This window comes from Lissotriton helveticus, chromosome 10 (assembly GCF_964261635.1).
Source record: "Lissotriton helveticus chromosome 10, aLisHel1.1, whole genome shotgun sequence".
NCBI classification, from domain to species: domain Eukaryota; kingdom Metazoa; phylum Chordata; class Amphibia; order Caudata; family Salamandridae; genus Lissotriton; species Lissotriton helveticus.
In genome coordinates this window covers 995,826,718-995,848,029 of record NC_136071.1, presented here as the reverse complement: position 1 = coordinate 995,848,029, position 21,312 = coordinate 995,826,718, and the positions used below count along the sequence as shown (strand labels likewise).

At 44.0% G+C, this 21,312-nt stretch overlaps 1 protein-coding gene across 1 annotated transcript in view; it reads right to left on the bottom strand.

The window, feature by feature from the left end:
* The window catches only part of MACC1 (MET transcriptional regulator MACC1), a 172,356-nt gene that overhangs the window by 103,896 nt on the left and 47,148 nt on the right, over positions 1 to 21,312 (bottom strand). The window contains exon 2 of the mRNA XM_078663673.1: positions 17,030 to 17,140. Within this exon, the coding sequence (XP_078519799.1) occupies positions 17,030 to 17,132 (103 nt within the window). The 5' untranslated portion in view covers positions 17,133 to 17,140. The remainder of the gene's footprint in view (positions 1 to 17,029; positions 17,141 to 21,312) is intronic.

Here is a 21,312-nt window from a genome sequence, read left to right as displayed (position 1 = left end):
TGGTGTATCTCATAACGTGCAGATGTGGCCTCCAATACGTGGGAATGACAACGCGGCGTACAAAAATCAGAATCTGTGAACATAGAAGTAATATACGGTGTAAAAAGATGACCACAAAACTCACCGTACACTTTCTACAGGCTGGACATACCCCTAATGACTTACAGTGGACCATTCTAGAACATCAAGAATATGGGTCCGAGGCGTCGCTTTTTGAACGTGAGCAACGTTGGGTGTATCGCCTTGGAACAAATAGGGTTGGTCTCAATGATGATATCCCATGGGGCAGTGTCCTGCGAAGATAGAGGAGTACACTATGTCCATGGTTAATCATGTCCTTATTCCCTATTCATATAACAGTTAACGTCTATACTGGGACACACTCGGCATGTTTGTCATCTCTGAAAAGTGAACTTAGGTTGGGAGTGTGTTGAGCGTTCGACTAGGGGAGCGTAGTTATTATTATTATCATTAATCTCTTTATTTACATGAAGAAGCAGGAAGTGTAATTAGCGTTCTGATACTCTGTTTCCTTGATGTAGCAAGTATCACACATTATATTTGAAATGACACTTTTATAGTGATGAAAACAGATTAACTGTGGGCTCTAGGATAATACCACTAATTACAGCACATTGTGGTTATAGATGTCGATACCGGGGCTCGAACCCGTGATGCTTGGCATTGGTAACCCTTTTGAAGTACTGTATCCCTTTAAGAGTCCAACCACGGACGACACCACGTGACTGTAACCATCACACGTGGTGTACTCTGAGCCACTCAGGGCGTCCCATATACACAGGCCTGCCTTCCCCTCGGAACTATCGTTTCCGGGAGGGTTGGACCAGAAAGCAGGTCACGGGCGGGGAGCCGCGAGTGCAGAAGTAAGTTACAGCCGACCGGTAAAAAAATCCCCCGAGGCTTCGGCTCTTCCGCGCTATCGTTTTTGTTGATGGTGGGGATACTGACACATGCCTCCTCCCTTTATTCCTTCTCACTATAGAAAGTCACCGCGTGAAGTACACCCGCGCCACCCTCACCGAAGGGGCATGTTAATGTCCCGCTTTTTGTGAGTAATTCAGAGTACCAATGAAATATAGCATTCTCATTACTTTTCTGCGATGCAGAGGTTCAAAGCCCTTGAGTTACGTATTGTATACATGACTTTTAAAAGCGGAATATTTAATCCTTCACTCGACTATGATTATTAATATAGGACAAATCAGCCATGTGTATAAGGCAAGTCTGGCTTAAATTAAAAGCAGGATATACATGCGATTTGCCCCGCAATTTACCGGCAGAATTGGCCGGACATGTTGTGATCTGTTCCATAATTTTGAAACAATTTGCACCCATTCACACAAATGAAAATACACTGCACTGTCATATATGGACAGGCTGTGTTTCCTGTGTGACACAATAAGTCAGCTCCATTAAGGCAGCTTCTTCTTATGTATTGGACAAAAATTTGAGATCTAATTATGTGCCACTGTTTGTCTTTGTCTTTGTCTTTGTCTTTCTCTTCACAGGTTGCTATGATTGTTTCTGCAAATGGCATGAGATGACATGGTTAACTGATGTGTGATGCTTTTTTCACACATTTTTATATTTAATTTGTTTTTCACATTTAGAGCCTCTTGGGAGGGTACGCCTTAGCGCGCGCACACCACCAGAGGACTAATTATTAGGTCCTGAAGAATGCTGAGCAAAAAGCAATAAAAAAAACAGCAGAAACATGTCGACCAATTTTTAGGACTCGGGTTCCCTAACTCAGAACCTTGTTTAGTCCACTCACAATTTTTAACCAATGCGGGTTGACCATCATTAAAAATGTTTGACCTGGTTACAACCTACACATTTTTTAAACTGCACTAACACCACACGTTTAGTCACTTTTTGATTTGGGCACTGTTCCACTCACCACATCCTGCTCCGCTGTAGTCAGGCGTTGTAGCACGCTAGGGTGATACTCGGTCACCCTAGCGGGGACCCGATGATGAAGCATGTCACCAACTAGTGGTGAGTGAGGGTCCTTCTAAATGAATAGAGCTCCTCCACTGCAGACTGCTAGCTCTAGAGGGTGAGCAGCGTACCAGACGGTATACTAACGGAACAGACAGTACCATTTTTTCTAAGATGAAGACAGAGCACACTAAGGGGGGTTAATTTATCTAACCATCACCACACATTAAGGGAACAGTGGTTGTTGTTGTTTTTTTAGGTTCTTGTGCCAAGTCACTCCTCTGTTGTTTTGTATGAATTAGCCCGGGGTCTAGGAGTGCCTACTCATACCCTCTCTCTCTTGTTGCTGATATATTTAGTGTTTTAAGCGTCCCACTAGGGATAAAGTGCGAGAAAGATAGGCCTTAAATAAAAGTGGCATGTGCTGGACAGTACAAATATGTCACCAAATAATTTGTAATCCCACAATATCAAACACACAATATTAAAAGGTAAAATAATTAAAACCAGTAAAATTGGCATGTAAAAAGGATAATCAGTCCAAAAGTATTAGCAGCAAAGATGTCGTTAACGTGCAAATTGCAAATGAGGGTAATAGTCACCAGGGGCTGGGCGGGTCGAATAAAATATTCGGGGTCTCGGATCACTGATGGTTCACGGTGGGGGCAAAACAGTCAGGCTCGATGCCTTTCCCTAGTCCCAAGTTCCGATCGGGGTCCTAGTTGTTAGAGGGGGGCCATGCCCTGCCTCTTCCTGGCGATGACGGGCTAGGACAGGCCCGCCCTTCGCCCGGGCGCTGTGCGCACGTCCCGCATTGTGTTGGGACGCCTGGATTTTTAATGGCGCGGCCGGTACCGCATGACAGCTGCGGCACTGGGGGCTGCTGGGAGAAGAAGTTTACCCGGCAAAGTCAGGAATCCCATGGAGCCGTTCCCCTCACGGCGTTGCCCTGGAGCGCCCAGCCGATTTCCTCATGGCAACCGGTGACTAGAGCGCGGACAGCAAGAAGGGTAAGGATGAGCCGTTCCCTCACAGCGTTTCGTGGAGCCTGCGCTGCGGTAGGGCGCCTGGATTTTGAATGGCGCGGCCGGTACCGCGTCACAGCTGAGGCACCAGTGGCTGCTAAGGGAAGTAGGTTGCCTGGCAAAGTCAGGAATCCGATAGAGCCGTTCCCCTCACGGCGTTGCCCTAGAGCGCCCAGCCATTTTCCTCACGGCAACCCGCGAATAGAGAGCGGACAGCAAGAAGGGTAAGGATGAGCCGTTCCCCTGACGGCATTTCGTGGAACCAACCCAGAGATTTGGCCAGGGTAATGAGCAGTCCCACTCCTCCTTGGATACGCCAAGCCAGTCCAGACAGAACCCACTTGGTTTGGTGACTAATAAAGTGGCCTGTGCATGTGTCATTTGACATATGCTTGTGACAGAGAACACCCTTTTAAAGTAGGTTAAGTTTTTGGGCACAGCCCTACTGGTCTTCCTGCCAGAGGAACAAAACATCTCCCCGCTCCCAGCCCATTGTCTCTGCTATGGGAGCAGTTTTGATGCATTATCAAGGCTATTCACCTGGTGGATGACAGTCGGAGGATAATGCAAATTAGCCTCCAGGAGCTTTAAACAGGGAAACAGCAACTTTCTAAAAGTCCCATTTCCTCGTATTTATTAAACTCTAATCACTTTTGATTTGGTTTTTCAATAAATATTACAACAGTCTTTGAATTATTTTTCTAGCTAGTCCCTATGATGAAATAACAGAAGAAAAAAAATATTGCTTCCAACTGTTTCTCTATAGGCCAGCCAGCCTCCCTTCAGTGAAAATAGCTTTTGGGAGCACGTCACTTTAAGGATGTGTTAGCTTTAAATTTCTACAGGTTCTACTTTCATCTGTGTTTTATTTATTTATTACATGCACCCTGTCTTGTGGGCTGTAAAGCATACAAAGGGGTTACTTAATAATATTTAAAACAGAGGTTTTCTCCTTTCAAGAGAGTGGATTTTCACGGATAGGGTTGCACTTGTGAAACTGAAGCAGCTAGTCTACTGTGGTAAACCTGGAGTCAATAGTGGATGGCACAGTAATGCTGTAGTTCATAGGTGATATTCAACTTCCCATGTCATGAGTGTACATTAGGCACCATAATTTATGGCTCTATAGGAAGGCCAAATATGCCAATTCCAACATGTTTTAGGACTCAAAGTACATACTGCGGGGTCTAGTTAGCATTGTTGTGGTGCACAGAATAAAGAACCAGCAGCATCAGTCCTCCAAAAAATGGGTGTGACCACACAAAAGGAGGCACTTTACTACAGTAATAATTACATAATGCACATAACCATCAAAATACAGTCATATGTAAAATCTAAGTAGTAAAACCCCCTATGTTCCAAATAGTAATTTCAGGCAGAATGTGAATCCAATGGATCAGATTAGGACTACCCATCATTCACATAAAACAGCTGTTGTAACTGGGTAGTCCTAATGGAGAAAAATATTGTTAATGGAAGACACCAACCATGTGTACCTGCATACAAATGTACGCTAAGCTATGTGGTCTACTTTCTGCTCACTTAGCTGTACATCTTGTTAAAGTGGTAGCAAGTGCTCTCTCTGTAACCAAGTTATGGAAAATAATAATTATGTTGCAGCTACATATAATCATTTAATGAGTAAGATAGTGGAGGTCTTCTAATCGGACAGGTTGATGCTGTTCACGAAGAGCTAAACTCACTGTAATTTGTAATAGCTTGGGTATGAATTCCAGAGCTACTGTTTTTCAAGAAGGACCAAGAGAAATCATGGGTATGACTTCAAATTATAGGGGCTATTATAGATCTTTTTATTCTCTATTGTAAATGAGCTTAAATGTGTTTTGAGTATAGGCAACAAAAGTGTCCAAAGCTGCAAAGACATTCCTACTGATGTTTTTATGATCAATGCAACATTGAGAATTTTGCAGCAATAGTAAAAATCTAAAATAAGTAGTGATCATTGACATATTATACAGGAATAAATGTCATGTCTTAAAGGTGGAATATCTTGTCTATCCAAATCCAGTGCCTTTGGGCATAGTATATTAAAATGCATTTAGAGATTAGCCATTAAGGCATCAATTAGGAGTTCAGCTGAGCGAAATTTCCACATGGAATCATGGTCAAGGCAATGTTTCCACACCAGAATTCACCAGTTGCAAGAATAATTTACTCGATTTTACTAGCCGGATAATAGGACTGGTGAAATGGCTTTGGGAATGGGAAGCACTGCAGCATAGTACGGTTTTCTGGACCCAGCCTTAGGGCAGGGCCACATGTAATGCTCCCCCTGTCAGACTACAGTTTCCTCTGCCATACTCTGCCTACCCCTGCAGCCCACAATTCACCCCACAGAAAATCCATTAACATCAGAATTCCACCTTGTAAAACCAAGTACACATAGGTATTCCCTATTCAATTGGGATAAACTCATAATTGCTCAGCATTGGTGGGTGTTATTGAATGGTACCAGTTTTTATGTGTGTGAATTTCCCACCACACTAGTAACATGAATTTCGAAGTCCAGGACTAAATAGTTATACAGCTCAATATAATGAGATGTCCCAGCCAATTTGTATTTGGCATAGTTTCTCTACAGAAGGCAAGATCCACTTTTTGCTCTTCTGATCCCTGTATTCAGACATAAGATGTAGATTCATATAACCTATTGTAAGAAACTTTAGGGCTAGTTCATGTTTGCAGGAGCTCCCCCTCTGTAAGATTTCAAGTATTGTTACAGTGCCATATTGAGTAGCAAATATTATTTGGAGGGCATGGATACGCAATAGAAGACTACCAATTAGGGCTAGGTAATTGGAGGGCTTCTTAAATGTAATGAGGCTTTCCATGGGATATTTTGTTTTGATGCATGTTTTAACGTGTATGTGTATAGCATGGTATAAATATAATGAGAATCCTCACGAAATTCTTTTGGAAATGTTTTTGTATTTATACCAACAAGTACCATGTTATTGTATTTTTTTATTTATTGGAATGAATACCAAATATATTGAAACTAAACAGAATTAAATGAATTACTTAATTTGGAATTATATAGGTGTTTATTCCTGTGTGTAAAAAAATCCAAAAGGCCTTGATGTACAGAGAATAGTAAGTATGCAAATGCTCTTTTACCTTATGGTCAAAGACATGCAAATGATGGACAGAATGAGGAACAAACCAAACATTCACCCCCAGCCAAGAGTTCTGGGTTAAATCCATCATTTGTTATCTCACTATGCCACTCCAGTTTAGATATATGCAAATCAGTCTTGACTCTGCTCCTCATGGGAACAGTCCAGCCTGAACTGCCAAGCCAGGTCTTCCCTGGACCAGAAACAAGGCTCCTGGAACTGGTTTTGGGGTATCACCCCTCATCAGTCAGGCTAGCTTGAATCCAGTGGCACATTGAGCCCAGGACCCACATCTGGGCATACCCGGCACACTTAGTTTGAGAAAGAAAAAGACACACAAATGATCGCAGGAATGCGGAAAAAAATCAAACATTCACCCCCAGTCAAGCAATCTGGGTTAAATCCATTGTTCTTTGGTTCACTACACCACTCCAGCTTAGACCCAGCCATATGCAAATAAGTTTTGACCCTGCTCCTCATGGGAGCAGTCCAGCCCGAACCTTCAAGCCAGGTCCTCCCTGAACCAGAAACAAGCACCCTGGGACTGGTTTAGGAGCATCACCCTTCATCAACCGGGTTAGCTTGAATACAGTGGCACAGTGAGCCTGAGACCCACATCTGGGCATACCTTGTGCACTTAGGGCGAGAAAGTAAAAACACACAAACGATGGACAGACAAGACAGCCCAGTAACTGCTCATGTCAAATACTAATGAATTGATTTTTTTAGGGGGTAACCAGGTATTGGTACTCCTCCTGGCCAGTAAGACTTAAAATAAAAAGAGCAGTAAAAGGCATTTCAGCGTAATCAAATGCAAGTCTTGTAATATTGATTTACTTTTGTTTAAGTATTTATATAGATTTACATTTCAAATTCTACCGTTTTACTGTGTATTTAGATGTAATTTCATAAGGAATTATGGCTTGTCGGATTTTTAATGCAAAGATGTTTGTGTACTGTATATGTAGATTGTAGGTTGATGGGGTTTTTACCCCAAAATAAAATGAATGAATAAAAAGTCTTCCTCCAAATTTCGGGAATTTAGTTGTAGGGAGTTGAGCTTTACCGCCATTCCCTCTGACCAGTATTAAATCAATGTTGCCTACAGAAAATGGTCAAGTGAGAGATCTGAAAAGTAGGAATGCAGGAGTGTGACAAGACGTTCTAGCACTTCCAGTAATGTAGAAACCTGGTACCACCTCCTACATATTTTTTGTTTCATTCCTTAGACTCTGAAATAAAGCAGTACTTGAACTAATACATGTGCCCACTTCACACTTAAACATATTTAATTAAACATCTGTATGTATTGCATACATACTGAACAGCAAAGGCCCCTCCAAAAAGTAAAGGTTTGTGCGTTCTCACCAACAATCTATAATTCTGGACAAACCGTGTGGGCAAACCCCAACTTTGCAGATGTCAATCGCTGGAATGAGACCCCATAAGTAACCAAGTCAAGCAGCAAGTGCCCATGAACCTCTCCAGGCAACACTGTGCCAGACAAAATATGTTGCTCACACTTGGCAAAATACGCACACAAACTCTAGGTCTTAGTCACAAAAAAGGATGTCTATCTCAGTGTTTTGTAGAAGTAGTCCTATGAATACTTTTGTAAATACAGGTTTCACATAAGCAACCAAAAGGCGTCTCATTTTACCAGTGATGAAAGACACAAGTAAGTGTCAACGCTGCTGCTTACTATTTCTTTTCTTTTTTCTTTGTGCAGAGAATTTTTTTCCCCGTAGATACAACTCTTTGTTTGCACTCACCCCAATTTTGGGGTAAGTCCTCATCATTCCCTCTTTAGAAACATCTTTAATTTTGTCCATGTCTGGGGTAAATCTCTGACTGCTTGCTGGGTATTCATAGATTGAGAACATTTTCTGTATGTTGATGTGGACGAACTTTGCAGGTGAATCCCTCCCCTCTTCCCCCCCCCCCCCCGATATCACATTCCTGCCCCCAGGGAATCTGCACTCGATAAAATATTTTTAAGCCTGTAAAACTGAGTTTTACGAATCAGTATGTGGCTTTATACTTCCAGGCCTCATTATGAGTGCATTGGTGTTGGGTGCGATAATCTAACCAAATGTTTTCCAAATTGACATTTGCTATACATTTTGCTTATTCCTGCTTTTGGGGAATAACATGCTGATTTTGGTGCTTGCTGCTTGTCCCAGTAATCAGCAGCCCCTTTTTCCACCATAAATTACACAAGGTTTGACGTGCAGAAATTTCCCACGGGATAAGGATTTCATCGCACCTCGTTATGACTGGTTGTATTAAAATCAGCAAAACGAATAAATCCAATGTGCAGTAACGTGACTGCACATAATTGAAATTTAATGGGCAACCCATAACCAGGGCCATAAAAACGTAATTTGCATCTGTACATTTAACATAAACTTGCACTTTGCTTAGTCAATTGTGCCCAGACAGTGTCCATCAGTGGTAGTGGTAGAGAATCTCCGGAAGTGAAGAACAAGGAGTCTGATAAGCTAAACTTTACTGTAAAATTGATAGTGTCGTTTAGATTTGCAGCATATTTAAAGAAATTATTTTGGTGTGGTTGATTTCCTACAAAAAACAAAAATCTATAGATGTAAGATAGTTACACTCTAATTTCATTTGAGTGCACCACCCAAATGGCAGGTCATCTAGTCATTTCCTGATCCACAATTTAGTCCTCGTTTCTTACAACTGAATCATTTCTAGCAGAGATTCTTAATTGAGACACATCAGAATCTGGGCATAGATACTCCTGTTATTCATCAAAGGTTCACCTAATTTTCCTACAATCAACTTTGATGAATCATTAGGGTATTACCACACAGAGAGACAGAGAAACGTGCCAATATTTTAGTGGTGACATGTTAGAACAACTACAGACAAGTCAGAAGTTACTTAGGGTGAGTGTCTAGCCTTTATGCATGGCCAGGACTGTTCAGGTGAGTAAGCACTGAACACCAATGCGACTGCCCTTCTGCTGACTTTCTCTTGTATTTGACCCTCAAGAAGATTCTGACTGCAGTAATTCCCCATTGCAACTAAGGTGCTACTTAAGAGTGGCCGTTTATTCTGTTTCCTGCACAAAACATGTTGCACAGGGATCGGATTCAGGAGTTTCATGGTAAGTGCCTCTACCGTGCGATTTTCCCCTGAGTGAATGTAGGCATATCAAACCTGCCAAAATGTGCTGGAAGAAAAAGGCTTACCAGTACTTATGGATTTTGGTGTACAAAGTCACCAAATTCCACATGATATGAGGATACAAGGATACAACTTGTAAAAGACTATGGGGCAGATTTATGAAGGCCTTGCGCCGCCGGTGCGTCATTCTTAACATGGGAAAAAGTGACGCACCGGCGGCGCAAGGCCTTCATAAATCTGCCCCTATAATTATATTATCCCGATCCCCGGGGTATCAGATTTTAAAAGATGCTTAAGTATCTCGTACCTGTAATAAAGCAGCCTTTTACCGACCATGAACATATTTACATCCCATATTTACCCATTATAAAAATCAGATTTTTTTACATCTAATAGTAGTTGGCACAAGTTTGATTTCTCTAAACACCCTGACATTGCAAACAGCAACAGGGGACTAAGGCCTTCATTACAAGTGGCCTAGTTTTATCTGCACTAACGCCTGCACACAATAAAAAGAAAAAAACAATATAAAGGTTACGGAAATTATTGCCTGCAAACATTACCACCTTTTTGAGTTTTGCCTCTAAAATGCGGCATAACAAGCACATTTTAGTGCTTACCACACAAACATCTACATAGTAGGTTTCACCTGCCGAAATGTATTGAGTGGGTGCATCCAGTAGGGTTTGGGTGTGATAAAGACAACAAAATCCATAATTTCAATATGTGAAATAACAAGAGTTACCACATACATAGGTCACTGGCCCACTCTTATTGAGGACATAAGATGTTATCAGTTTGAATGCTTTTGTGTTTATTATTCATGGAATGGTACAGCCAATGAAAAGCCTTTTATTTCCTATTGCTTTGGCTATCAAGCATCACTTGCCCGAACCAGAACTGGCTTAAGTCACTTCCATTTCAAGATTAGAGTATATATCATTTATTGTTATCTCTGGCTCTAACAAGAAAAACTCTAGCGTTTATTTCAGGTTCTGGATCTCATAACCCACTGCTATGACACAGCAACTGTAGATAACAAAACTTGTTACTACTCTGCCACTGTGTAGCAGTTGAAGGCAGGCAGGGCCGCAACTGGCCGTAGTGGGCACCGGGCAATCCCCCAGTGCGCCGCACGGGTGGGGGGCCGGCGTGGGGCCCCTGAGGGCCGTTTTTGTTACAGGGCCGTTTTTGCAGCATAGCATAGCTGCAAAATTGGCCCTGTAACAAAATCAGCCGAAAACCGGCCCTGGCAAAGAGCTCGGTGGCACCTCAGTGTGATACTCAGGAAGCAGGCAAACTGAAAAGGCACTGAGCCCATAGCCGCAGACTTTCATTGGTATCTGCGAACATGGAAAGGCAGAAACACTGTATATGTGAGGTGACTTGGAGTGGGGTGGGAAGCGCTGAGGGAATCGATACAAGGCAGAAAAATACATAATTTTAAAGGACTGGGCAGCAGCTGGCATGCTGTAGATGAAAATTGAAAACATATGATTCAAATGCAGAAGAGATGTCAAAACATTTACAACTTTGCATTAAACTACTCGAGTGCAGTAATGCAGTGGTGATTACAGTCACTCTTGAAATTCTTGCAGAAATCAGTGGCCAGCACTGATTTTATATAATTTCGTTACTATGAGCCAGAAACCGGTCCTCGGTAGCTTGTTTCCGGTCCAGGGAAGGAATGGCTTGGCAGTTCGGGCTGGACTGTTCCCATGAGGCACAGAGTCAGACTGATTTGCATATGGCCATGTCTGAACTGGGGTGGCAGAGTGGGCTAAAGAACGGTGATGGATTAAACCCAGATCAGTTGACTGGGGGTGAGTGCTTGTATTTTCAACGCTCCGGTAATCATTTCCTTTGGTTTTTCTTTGTTCGCCATAAGTTGGCAGGGTATGCTCAGACGTGAGTCCCTTGCTCACTTTGCCACTGGATTCAAGCAAGCCGGGCTGAAGAAGGCTGAAATGCCAGAAACCGGTCCTCGGTAGCTTGTTTCCGGTCCAGGGAAGGCATGGCTTGGCAGTTCGGGCTGGACTGTTCCCATGAGGCACAGAGTCAGACTGATTTGCATATGGCCATGTCTGAACTGGGGTGGCAGAGTGGGCTAAAGAACGGTGATGGATTAAACCCAGATCAGTTGACTGGGGGTGAGTGCTTGTATTGTCAACGCTCGGTCCATCATTTCCTTTGTTTTTTCTTTGTTCGCCATAAGTTGGCAGGGTATGCTCAGACGTGAGTCTCTTGCTCACTTTGCCACTGGATTCAAGCAAGCCGGGCTGAAGAAGGCTGAAATGCCAGAAACCGGTCCTCGCTAGCTTGTTTCCGGTCCAGGGAAGGCATGGCTTGGCAGTTCGGGCTGGACTGTTCCCATGAGGCACAGAGTCAGACTGATTTGCATATGGCCATGTCTGAACTGGGGTGGCAGAGTGGGCTAAAGAACGGTGATGGATTAAACCCAGATCAGTTGACTGGGGGTGAGTGCTTGTATTGTCAACGCTCCGTCCATCATTTCTTTTGGTTTTGCTATGTCTGGCTCTAACAAGAAAAACTCTAGCGTTTATTTCAGGTTCTGGATCTCATAACCCACTGCTATGACACAGCAACTGTAGATAACAAAACTTGTTACTACTCTGCCACTGTGTAGCAGTTGAAGGTAGGCAGGGCCGGACTGGCCCTAGTGGGCACCGGGCAATCCCCCGGTGCGCCGCAGGGTGGGGGGCTGGTGTGGGGCCTCTGAGGGCCGTTTTTGTTACAGGGCCGTTTTTGCAGCATAGCTGCAAAATTGGCCCTGTAACAAAATCAGCCGAAAACCGGCCCTGGCAAAGAGCTCGGTGGCACCTCAGTGTGATACTCAGGAAGCAGGCAAACTGAAAAGGCACTGAGCCCAAAGCCGCAGACTTTCATTGGTATCTGCGAAAAATGGAAAGGCAGAAACACTGTATATGTGAGGTGACTTGGAGTGGGGTGGGAAGCGCCGAGGGAATCGATACAAGGCAGAAAAATACATAATTTTAAAGGACTGGGCAGCAGCTGGCATGCTGCAGATGAAAATTGAAAACATATGATTCAAATGCAGAAGAGATGTCAAAACATTTACAACTTTGCATTAAACTACTCGAGTGCAGTAATGCAGTGGTGATTACAGTCACTCTTGAAATTCTTGCAGAAATCAGTGGCCAGCACTGATTTTATATCATTTCGTTACTATGAGTTTGGAGCCAGCAACACCACTTCCAATTTTAAAGCATGGCCTCCACATTACAGTGACGAGTGATAGACAGCAAGAAATATGTCTTTGATTGTTGAACAGTTCTGAGTGTTCACAGGCATTGTACAACAGCAGCACATGTTAAATGAGACAGACTTATAACAGAAGACACTTTCCCTCGCAAATCGGGAGAAGTGGCTGGCTAATAGCCATTGCTCAGTAATCCAGCCCCACTTGGTGCGAGGGCGATAAGTGTGAGACAGATCGAGAAGGACATGCCTTCTTGTTAACACATCTCATCATTATATATCGCCCTCCGAGGCAGCTTCAGATCTCACCTGCACGATTCACTCGGTGCCCCCCATGCCATTTTCCGGCAGCAAGATTTGAGAGCATGTTACTGAGAGCCTCTGCACACGCACTCTGCTCAGTAGTAGTATGCCTGTACATGTCACGCCACAGGGACATCCACCAGTCAGGTGGAACCACATAGAGGGGCTTTGAGTTATCACTTGCTCCCCTAGCTGGTTGCCAATCAGTCGCAGTCTCTCTCTCTCGCTCTCCAGCACCACTTTCTGTAGAGTTTTTTTTCTTATGTTCACAGGTGAGCATGGTCAGCAGAAGCCGGTAAACTCCGCTCCACGGGTGGTTGACAAAGTTTTACCAAACTCCGTGCTCGGAGCCTAGTACGGAGTGGTAACAATTGTGGGAACTCCGCTGGAAGAGCCGAGTCCACCCCTATCATAGACAATTCGAGCTTCACTCTCATGGTCTATTTGATGTCACTCATAACCCCCAGGAGAAGAATATCACGGGGACCCATTAACAGATGTATTTTTAGCATTCCTTATCCTCCTCTAAGAACGCATGACAAGTAGAATTACCTTTGCACGGTCAATTGATCTTAGGTGTCCTTTACAATTACATGTTTAAACAAGCATTTGCAATGCAATAGGTCTCGCAGTTGTTAGAGTTTGAGCCATTGGCATTGTAAATGGCACTGCCTTTTATTTATGTGTTGGTTTTTAAAACGTAAATAAAAGGCATTGTCAATTACAATGGCAATAGGTTAAACTCTCGCAAATGCGAGACCTATTGCATTGCAAATGCTTGTTTATCTTGAAAGAGCAGCACAGTACTCCTAATTACAGCAAAGGTACCACAGAACTAGCGATGATATTAGACCGAATATGTGTATGTGCCTAAGGAGCAGTGAACCCCCCACTTAAGCAGCTAAAGTGTCGAGGACTGGCCCTCGGCCCCCTTGGCAGGAGATTTGGGTACCACTAAAACATTAGCTAGTTGCTTATGGGCATTTTCTGTCTGCAGCTCTGCAGACAAAAAGCTCATAAATAACACTGTTAGGGGATGCCATGACAGAGAGGCTTGGGAGGTGGGCTGGCATGTACAGGGAAGGAAACATACATTACAATGTTTTTTAAATTACTAAAGAACAACGGGAAAACACAGAGGGGGTGAACAAATACAAACAAGCACTGGCAAAGCCTTGCCTTTGGTACCTCTGGGCTTTGGGGACGGTTCTTAGCCAATGCTGTACAGAATTGCTGGTGCTGTGCAGCATGGATACAGCAAATACACTGTAAACAAGCGCAAAGGAAGTCACAAGTAAATGGTCTGATCCAGGGGCGGGACAGACACAAGATGGGCAAGACGAATAAGAAGCTAAAAATTGAAAGTGGCAAGAAAACGAACCTATGGTAAGCAACAGGCAGGCTCCAAGTCCACAATAAGGCTCACAACAGACAGCGAGTGAACCAACAATCAGGTGTGACCTAACAACAGACATAGCAGGCGCTCTCTAGTAGGCTCGACTTAAGAAAATGCTTCAAGACAAGTCTGTGATGTAATTGTATGAAGTTCTAATAGTAGCTGGCCCAGGCTCCACATGATCATGTGCCACCATTGACAGATGGTTACGATCCGTTGTACAGTGGTAAAATGAGTTTGGATCACAGCTGATTACATTTTTGCCACGAGATTTCTGTTCCAAAGTAAATGCTTAGTGGTGGGACATTAATACAGTCTATTGCCTCTGTTTTGATGACAGGGTGTTTCTGGACTGGCATTGCCTGAGGCCCTCAGTTTGAATGACAGTACTTTATTTATTTATTTAATGCGATTTTATATAGCGCGAACATTACCCGAAGGTGTCAGAACGCTTTACAAAATGAACCAGTTTCGATACATAAGGATTTAGGATTACATGAGTTACATAAAAGATACAAACAGAACACCCTGTGTCTGACACACACGGACCGGCCTTTGTAGTTAGACACATTTATGTTTGTAACACACAGATTCCAGGGACTGCACACTCCAGGGTGGATTTCCATATTTCACATCAATGTCAACGTGTGCAGCGGACGGATTCACTTTCCCCGACCCTAAGAGAGAAACCTCAGCTGCTCTCTAGGAAAACCGAATCAAGGATTTGAAAGGGTTAAAGATGAAGATAACGGTTTTATACTGCAGGAAGAAGAGCTCCTCTTGCAAATGGAAACATGAACAAAAGTAAAATGCAATGAAATATCGATGCTGTGAAGAAATCTTTACAGGTTACTAAAAATAAAGGGAACTAGTACACAAAAATGCCTGCTTTAGACACAATCAAAATTTACACAAAAGCAGGTTGGCAAAACATTACACCATTTCATTAAAAAACACACACATACGTCTTGTTTTACCTTACTTTAAACCCTTAGCAGACAGTTAACAATTTACTCTAGGTTTCGGGTTCTATAACAACAACTGCACAGGTTCAAAGTAGAGATTGCTGACCAGTAAAACAAGAGAGCAACACCTTCGGGTAAAGTTTGCACTATACAAAATCGCATTACATAAATAAAAATAAAAACGATCGCTATTGTAAAACAAGGTAAAACCCATACCAGATATGCGACCTCAGGGCGAGAGAGAGGGATGAGCGGAATCAGGAATAGACGTACGCGTGCACTGCCGAAACCTGCCGTGGGGCGGGGCTTCCGTTTTCTGCTGGAAGCCCGCGCCCATGGAGTGCCCAGCCAGAGGAGCAGTGGTGACGCGGGGCTCCCATGCCCGAGGGAGAGCCCCACATTTTCGGAGCCTGGACCAGAAAGAGCCCGGTGAGTGGTGGGGGGAGGGGTGCATGTTTGTGTGTGTGCGCGTCTGCATGTGTCTGTCTGTGTGTGTGTGTGTGTGTGTGTATGTGCGCGTGTGTGTGTGCGCGTGTGTGTGTCTGTGTGTGTGTGTGTGTCTGCGTGTGTGTCTGCGTGTGTGTCTGCGTGTGTGTCTGCGTGTGTCTGCATGTGTGTGCGCGCGTGTGTCTGCATGTGTCTGCGTGTGTGTCTGTGTACGTGTGTCTGTGTGTAACTGTCTGTGTGTGCGCGTCCATATCCATTGTGTGTGTGTGTGTGTGTGTGAACAGCCTGCCGGAATCGGAGCGCGTGTTCACGCGCGCCACCTGATCCGATTCCGGCAGGCTGCGTGCGCGTGCCAGTCTCTTGTCCTCTCCTCTTTAGTCCTTGAAAGCAGAACCGATCACTATAGGCTCGCTTTGCGACAGCAGGGCTTCGCCCTGCAATCGGAGGCGCGAGACCTAAAAAAGACTAAGAAAAACACAATACTGTTCATCCGAACTTACACATACTTTTAATTAATAAACAGTTAAACAGCCTCAATTGGGAGAGGATGTAGTGAAGGGCTAAAGCGTCCAGCTCAAAGCTGGGGAACCGGGTTCGAGTCCCGGCAGTGACGCTCAACGTCCTGAAATTCTGGGCAAATCACTTAATCTCCCTGTGCCTAATAAAACAAAATGACTGTGTCAGTCTGTAACGCAACCGGTGCTCATGTTAAGCGCTCTGATACCTTTGGTTCAAGTTGGCGCTATGTAAAACTATTTAAAAAATACAATGACAAATAATGTGGCATTTAAAGTTAAGGTACATGTGTTTTCTTTTTCCTGTTTCATGCATCCATCATGTGTTGTTTTTGATAAATCTTCTGCATATAGTCCATGCGTTCTGGCGATAACAGTCGTGTTCCCATCACAGAAGCTACTGCCCAAATTATTATTTAAATCCCAGTTGCCTGGTGTGACTTAGGTCACGTATCCAGCTTATTCTTGTTAAGTTGTTATGTTTCAACACACCTGTATTCACAGCAAATGACTTCGTGCCTGACTGCTTATTCTCAAGCCATTAACCGCGTGCCTGCCCCGATATTATTGTAAAGCAATTCGAAATGTCACGTCTCCTTCTAAAATTGGTAGCAGTCATTTCTGCAATGATCTCAACACGTTCAGAGATGTTGAGCAACAACCGGCATAAACGTTTTTAAAGTTAAACAGTATTGCGAGTACCTTTTGTTAGAAGAATTGCGTCCAAAAGACCACCGTGGCCCACCCACTCGCCCTTTACCTTCATTTTTAGAGGCTCATCAGCTCTAAGCCATGTGATGTTGAGGTCAGACAAATAGGTAATTTATTAACATGTACTAAGAGCACTTCTATACAATTCGCTTAATGTATCCACCTATTGACTTACTCGTTTCTGTCGGTCTTCTGTCGTCCCAGTCAATCAATGTCCCTTCTGACCGACTCCGTGATATCGTGCCTGTCTGGAAGGACAGTGTCCTGCTAGCCGTCATTATGACTCCTAGAAAAACAGGATAGGCATCAAATCATCTCAGTGTTTATGCTTCGTCCAAAATATGTACAGATAAAAAGTCCCATTTGTGATGCTCAGATTGCAGTACGCCTATTATGTCAAAAAATAGCGGCTGTGGTTTGTCACAAGTATGTACAGCCATTTACAGGGAGTCATGAACAAGGAGGATTTGGGTTTTATAAATAGTAAGGACTGCAATTAGTGGAATTAATGTAGAAACTGAAAGACAACAGGAAACATCCATTTTTCTTTGGGTGGTTAAAGGCATATGTTGTGTATTGACTATTACATTGTTCCAATGCAAAACAATGACTACTGAAAAATAAATAAAGCACAAGCTAAGATCAGGGCAAGCTACAGGCACATAAAACATACCGATTACCACTGATACCAGAAGAATACCAGCCACCGAGGACGTAAAGTTCCCTTCCTTAAATCATTCCCTACAGGCAAATGCTTTCATTTTAGTACTTCTTTATATGTACTGCATATTCCAATAATACGAACTATGCAAAAAAGTGCCACGAATTAACAATTTACGCACAGTATCCAACTATTCACAAAGCATACGTGCTTCGTAAACCCCAGCTCAAAGCTAAAATTAGACAGCAGCCTACAGCCACACGTGGGGGTTCCTTTATTTGCCTTGAGGTATAAATAAACTACAATCTCGACCCTCCAAGATCAATATGTCCTCATTCAAATTTTGTTGACCCACTGTCCAGACATTTACATTTTAATATTAACTAAAACAGGTGTAGTTGCACCAGCATTCCAATTTGTATAAGACCTGAATTGCCATATCTCATTCACGGGTGTAGCAATCTATCAGTGATTTCACTGGTGCAATGGCACTAGGACCTAGAGGCTGGAGGGGACCACTGACCCAGGTGATGCTGCGATTCAGCTCTGCCAAGTACCACGCATCTCGGGTTAGTATAACGCGTTTGTTATTGTTTGCCGCATCACAGCGAGGACCCGAGATCGTCACACAATCAGAGGTAGCAGCAAGTTCTCTGTGCCTCACAGTATCACCTCATTAACTAAGTTTACACTTTACAGTGGTGTGCCCATATATCTCTGTTGAGCCTGCACCCCAGGTCCATCAGAGGTTTTCTATTTTGGTGAAATACAGGTGGAGGAACGCCTCACTTCGGGCAGCAGCGTGTCTCTTGTGTTTGCTTCTTTGTGTTCGATTAGCTAAGATGAAATACCCAGTGGCACACTGCGCAGCCTACCAAGGTACCCCGACAAAGAAGTTGGTGCCTGAAGAACTAATGGAACTGGAACTGTAGCGCCACCACACTTACCCCAGTCCTTGCACTGTCACAAAAAGAGCTACTTGGCCATTTATAGGCGCCTTATACTGCACGTTGCATGCATCTGTTTCTGAATCACAGTCGCTGTTGTGACCTGCATAGAAAAAATGCTAGAGAGTCATAGGTTAGAGCCTGACTGGCCCTTGTAGTAGTCCACAAGTACTTTGATTTTGCCAGCTGCTTCCGAGGCCAGTCACACCGTTGTAATTAGTTTGAAAGTCGGCTCCTTTGATCCCGTCGGGAGCGTTAAGAGGATGGGCCTACAATATCGCTCGCTTTAACATACTTTGCTAATTAAATATTTGACATTTCTAAGAATGGCATACATTTCAATTATTTCATGCACAAGTTAAATGGTATTTTCTAAAAATAAAACAGTGCAAAATACATTGACATTTGACAGTAAATCACCTTACTTTTTGAAAGATGGAACAGTATATGCATCACTCTAGCGTGAACGTCTGCAATATATGTTGTAAGAAGAATGAGGCTTTAGTGTGTTTTGTGAGAACACTATTTACTCCTTCAGATAATTTCTGACACTCTAAGGCAAATTCCTAGACAGAGTTCTGCCTGAGAGCTTAGGTCTAACTCTCCAAAGCAATGGCATGTAGGTAATGACACATTATAAGGTCGGCAGAGGCAGGCCCGGCCTATGTAGGTGTGAGCAGCTCATCAAGTCTTGGTATTTAATTGGCATTTTTGCACTTCTAGTCTTGCATTTAAAATGAGTACAATACAACTACGAGAAGCTGTATCAAGGTAAAACTCCAGGCTTGAAGAGGCATTCACGCATGATGCAGAATAACCGTGTGTTCAAAGTCAGAACACACACAAAATAGAGATATCTTGAGCCATTAAGTAAATGTGTTTCCTTCAGGTGGGGCGCTGGTGAAGAAACACTTGCCTTGCAGGAAGTGGACTGCATTCAGTACTGCCTTCTTGAGATCCTGCCCCCTTGACTAGAAGACGCATGGAGCAATGTAATGATTACAGACAGATTAACCTTGAGGACAACTTGTTTATCAATCAATCAATCAGGGAGTTTAAAGTGCGCTACCCACCTGTGAGGGTCTCAAGGCATGAGGGGCCAGGGGGGAGTGGTATAGCTCCGATACAGCCGAAAAGCCAGGTCTTGAAGCTCTTCCTGAAGTTGTGCAGAGTAGGGGAGCATCTGATGCTGACTGGGATTTCGTTCCAGGCTTTGGCTGTGATGTAGGAGAAGGCTCTTCCACCCGCTCTGCGGATGCACAGGGTTTCTGCTAGGGCAAGGTCGGCGGAGCGGAGGTTCCTTTTGGGTTCGTGGAAGGACACTCTTTCGTTGAGGTAGTTGGGTCCAGTGTTGTGGAGGGATTTGTAGGCGTGGGTGAGTAGCTTGAAGGTTACTCTCTTCTCGACGGGGAGCCAGTGGAGGTCTTGCAGCTGTTGGGTGATGTGCTCATGTCATGGGATGCTGAGGACAAGTCTGACCATGGTGTTCTGGATGGTCTGGAGTTTGCGTAGCAGGGATTTGTTGATTCCAGCATGGAGGGGGTTTCCGTAATCCAGTCTGCTTAGTTAGGAGTGCTTGGGTGACGGTCTTTCTGGCTCCAGGGGGAATCCACTTGAAGGTCTTGTTGAGGATGCAGAGGGTGTTGAAGTAGGTGGAGGCAACGGCGTTGATCTGCCGGGTCATGTTGAGGGAGGAGTCAAGTATGATGCCGAGGTTCCGGGCGTGGTCCGTGGGGGTAGGGGGGTTTCCAAGGGCGGTGGGCCACCAGGAGTTGTCCCAAGCTGAGGGGGTGGGTCTAAGGACGAGGACTTCTGTCTTCTCCAAGATGAGTTTCAGACAGCTGCTGCTCATCCAAGCTGCAATGTCTTTCCTTCCTTCTTGGAAGCTGAGTCTGGTGGTTTCGATGGTCCTTCGTGAAGAAGAGGATGGGTGTCGTTGGCGTAGGTTACTATGCGGAGTCCATGGTGTCTGACAAAGGTGGTGAGGGGGGCCAGGTAGATGTTGAAGAGCGTGGGACAGAGCGATGATCCTTAGAGTACTCCTCAGTTGATCTCTGTGCGTACGGAGAGGAAAGGCGCAAGTCTGATCCTTTGGGTTCTTCCAGCGAGGACGGAGAAGAGCCAGTCAAGGGTGGTTCCCAGTATACCGGCATTTTGGAGTCTGGCTGCGAGAGTGAGGTGGGAGACGGTGTTGAAGCTGCCACGTGACTTACCGTCATATTTGGCACTGACAATCACTTCTGGTTATTTACCAAAAAATGTGCTGCATATTCGGACTATGTTGACCCTTATGTGTTTAAGCGTGTGTTGGTATGGTTTAAACACTCCAGGCAGGCCACGTACACAGTTGCCTAGCTTGTCCATGTTGTGTAAAACAGCATCAGTCAACCCTGCCTATTTATTTAACAGAATTTTACATGCAGGAAATTTTAAAACACTTATTTAAACAGTAAAAATAAAAGTATAAGCCTCACTATGCACAATGTAGTTATCTAGGCAAGGCATTTTTAGTTCAATGTATCACACACATCATGGGGCCACTTGGCACAGAGTAGTGAAAGCAAGAACGGGTTGCCCTGACCACAGGAACGATTCAGGTACAGTCTTGAGAAAGTAAGCCTCGAATGCAGTTGGTTCCATCTTGTCTGCCCTTGTAATAACCATTAGGGTAACCACCTACCAACATGTCAGTATGGACACTGCTTCTAGTCCGAGAAGTGTGGTGTAGTCCTCACCTCTCCAGCCTATAGCATCCAAAATGGAACCCAAAGACATTAACCCACTGGACACCCACAATTCACTCTGCAGTTGTAATCCTGTTTTCCTTCTACTGTATTAATTAGACAAATA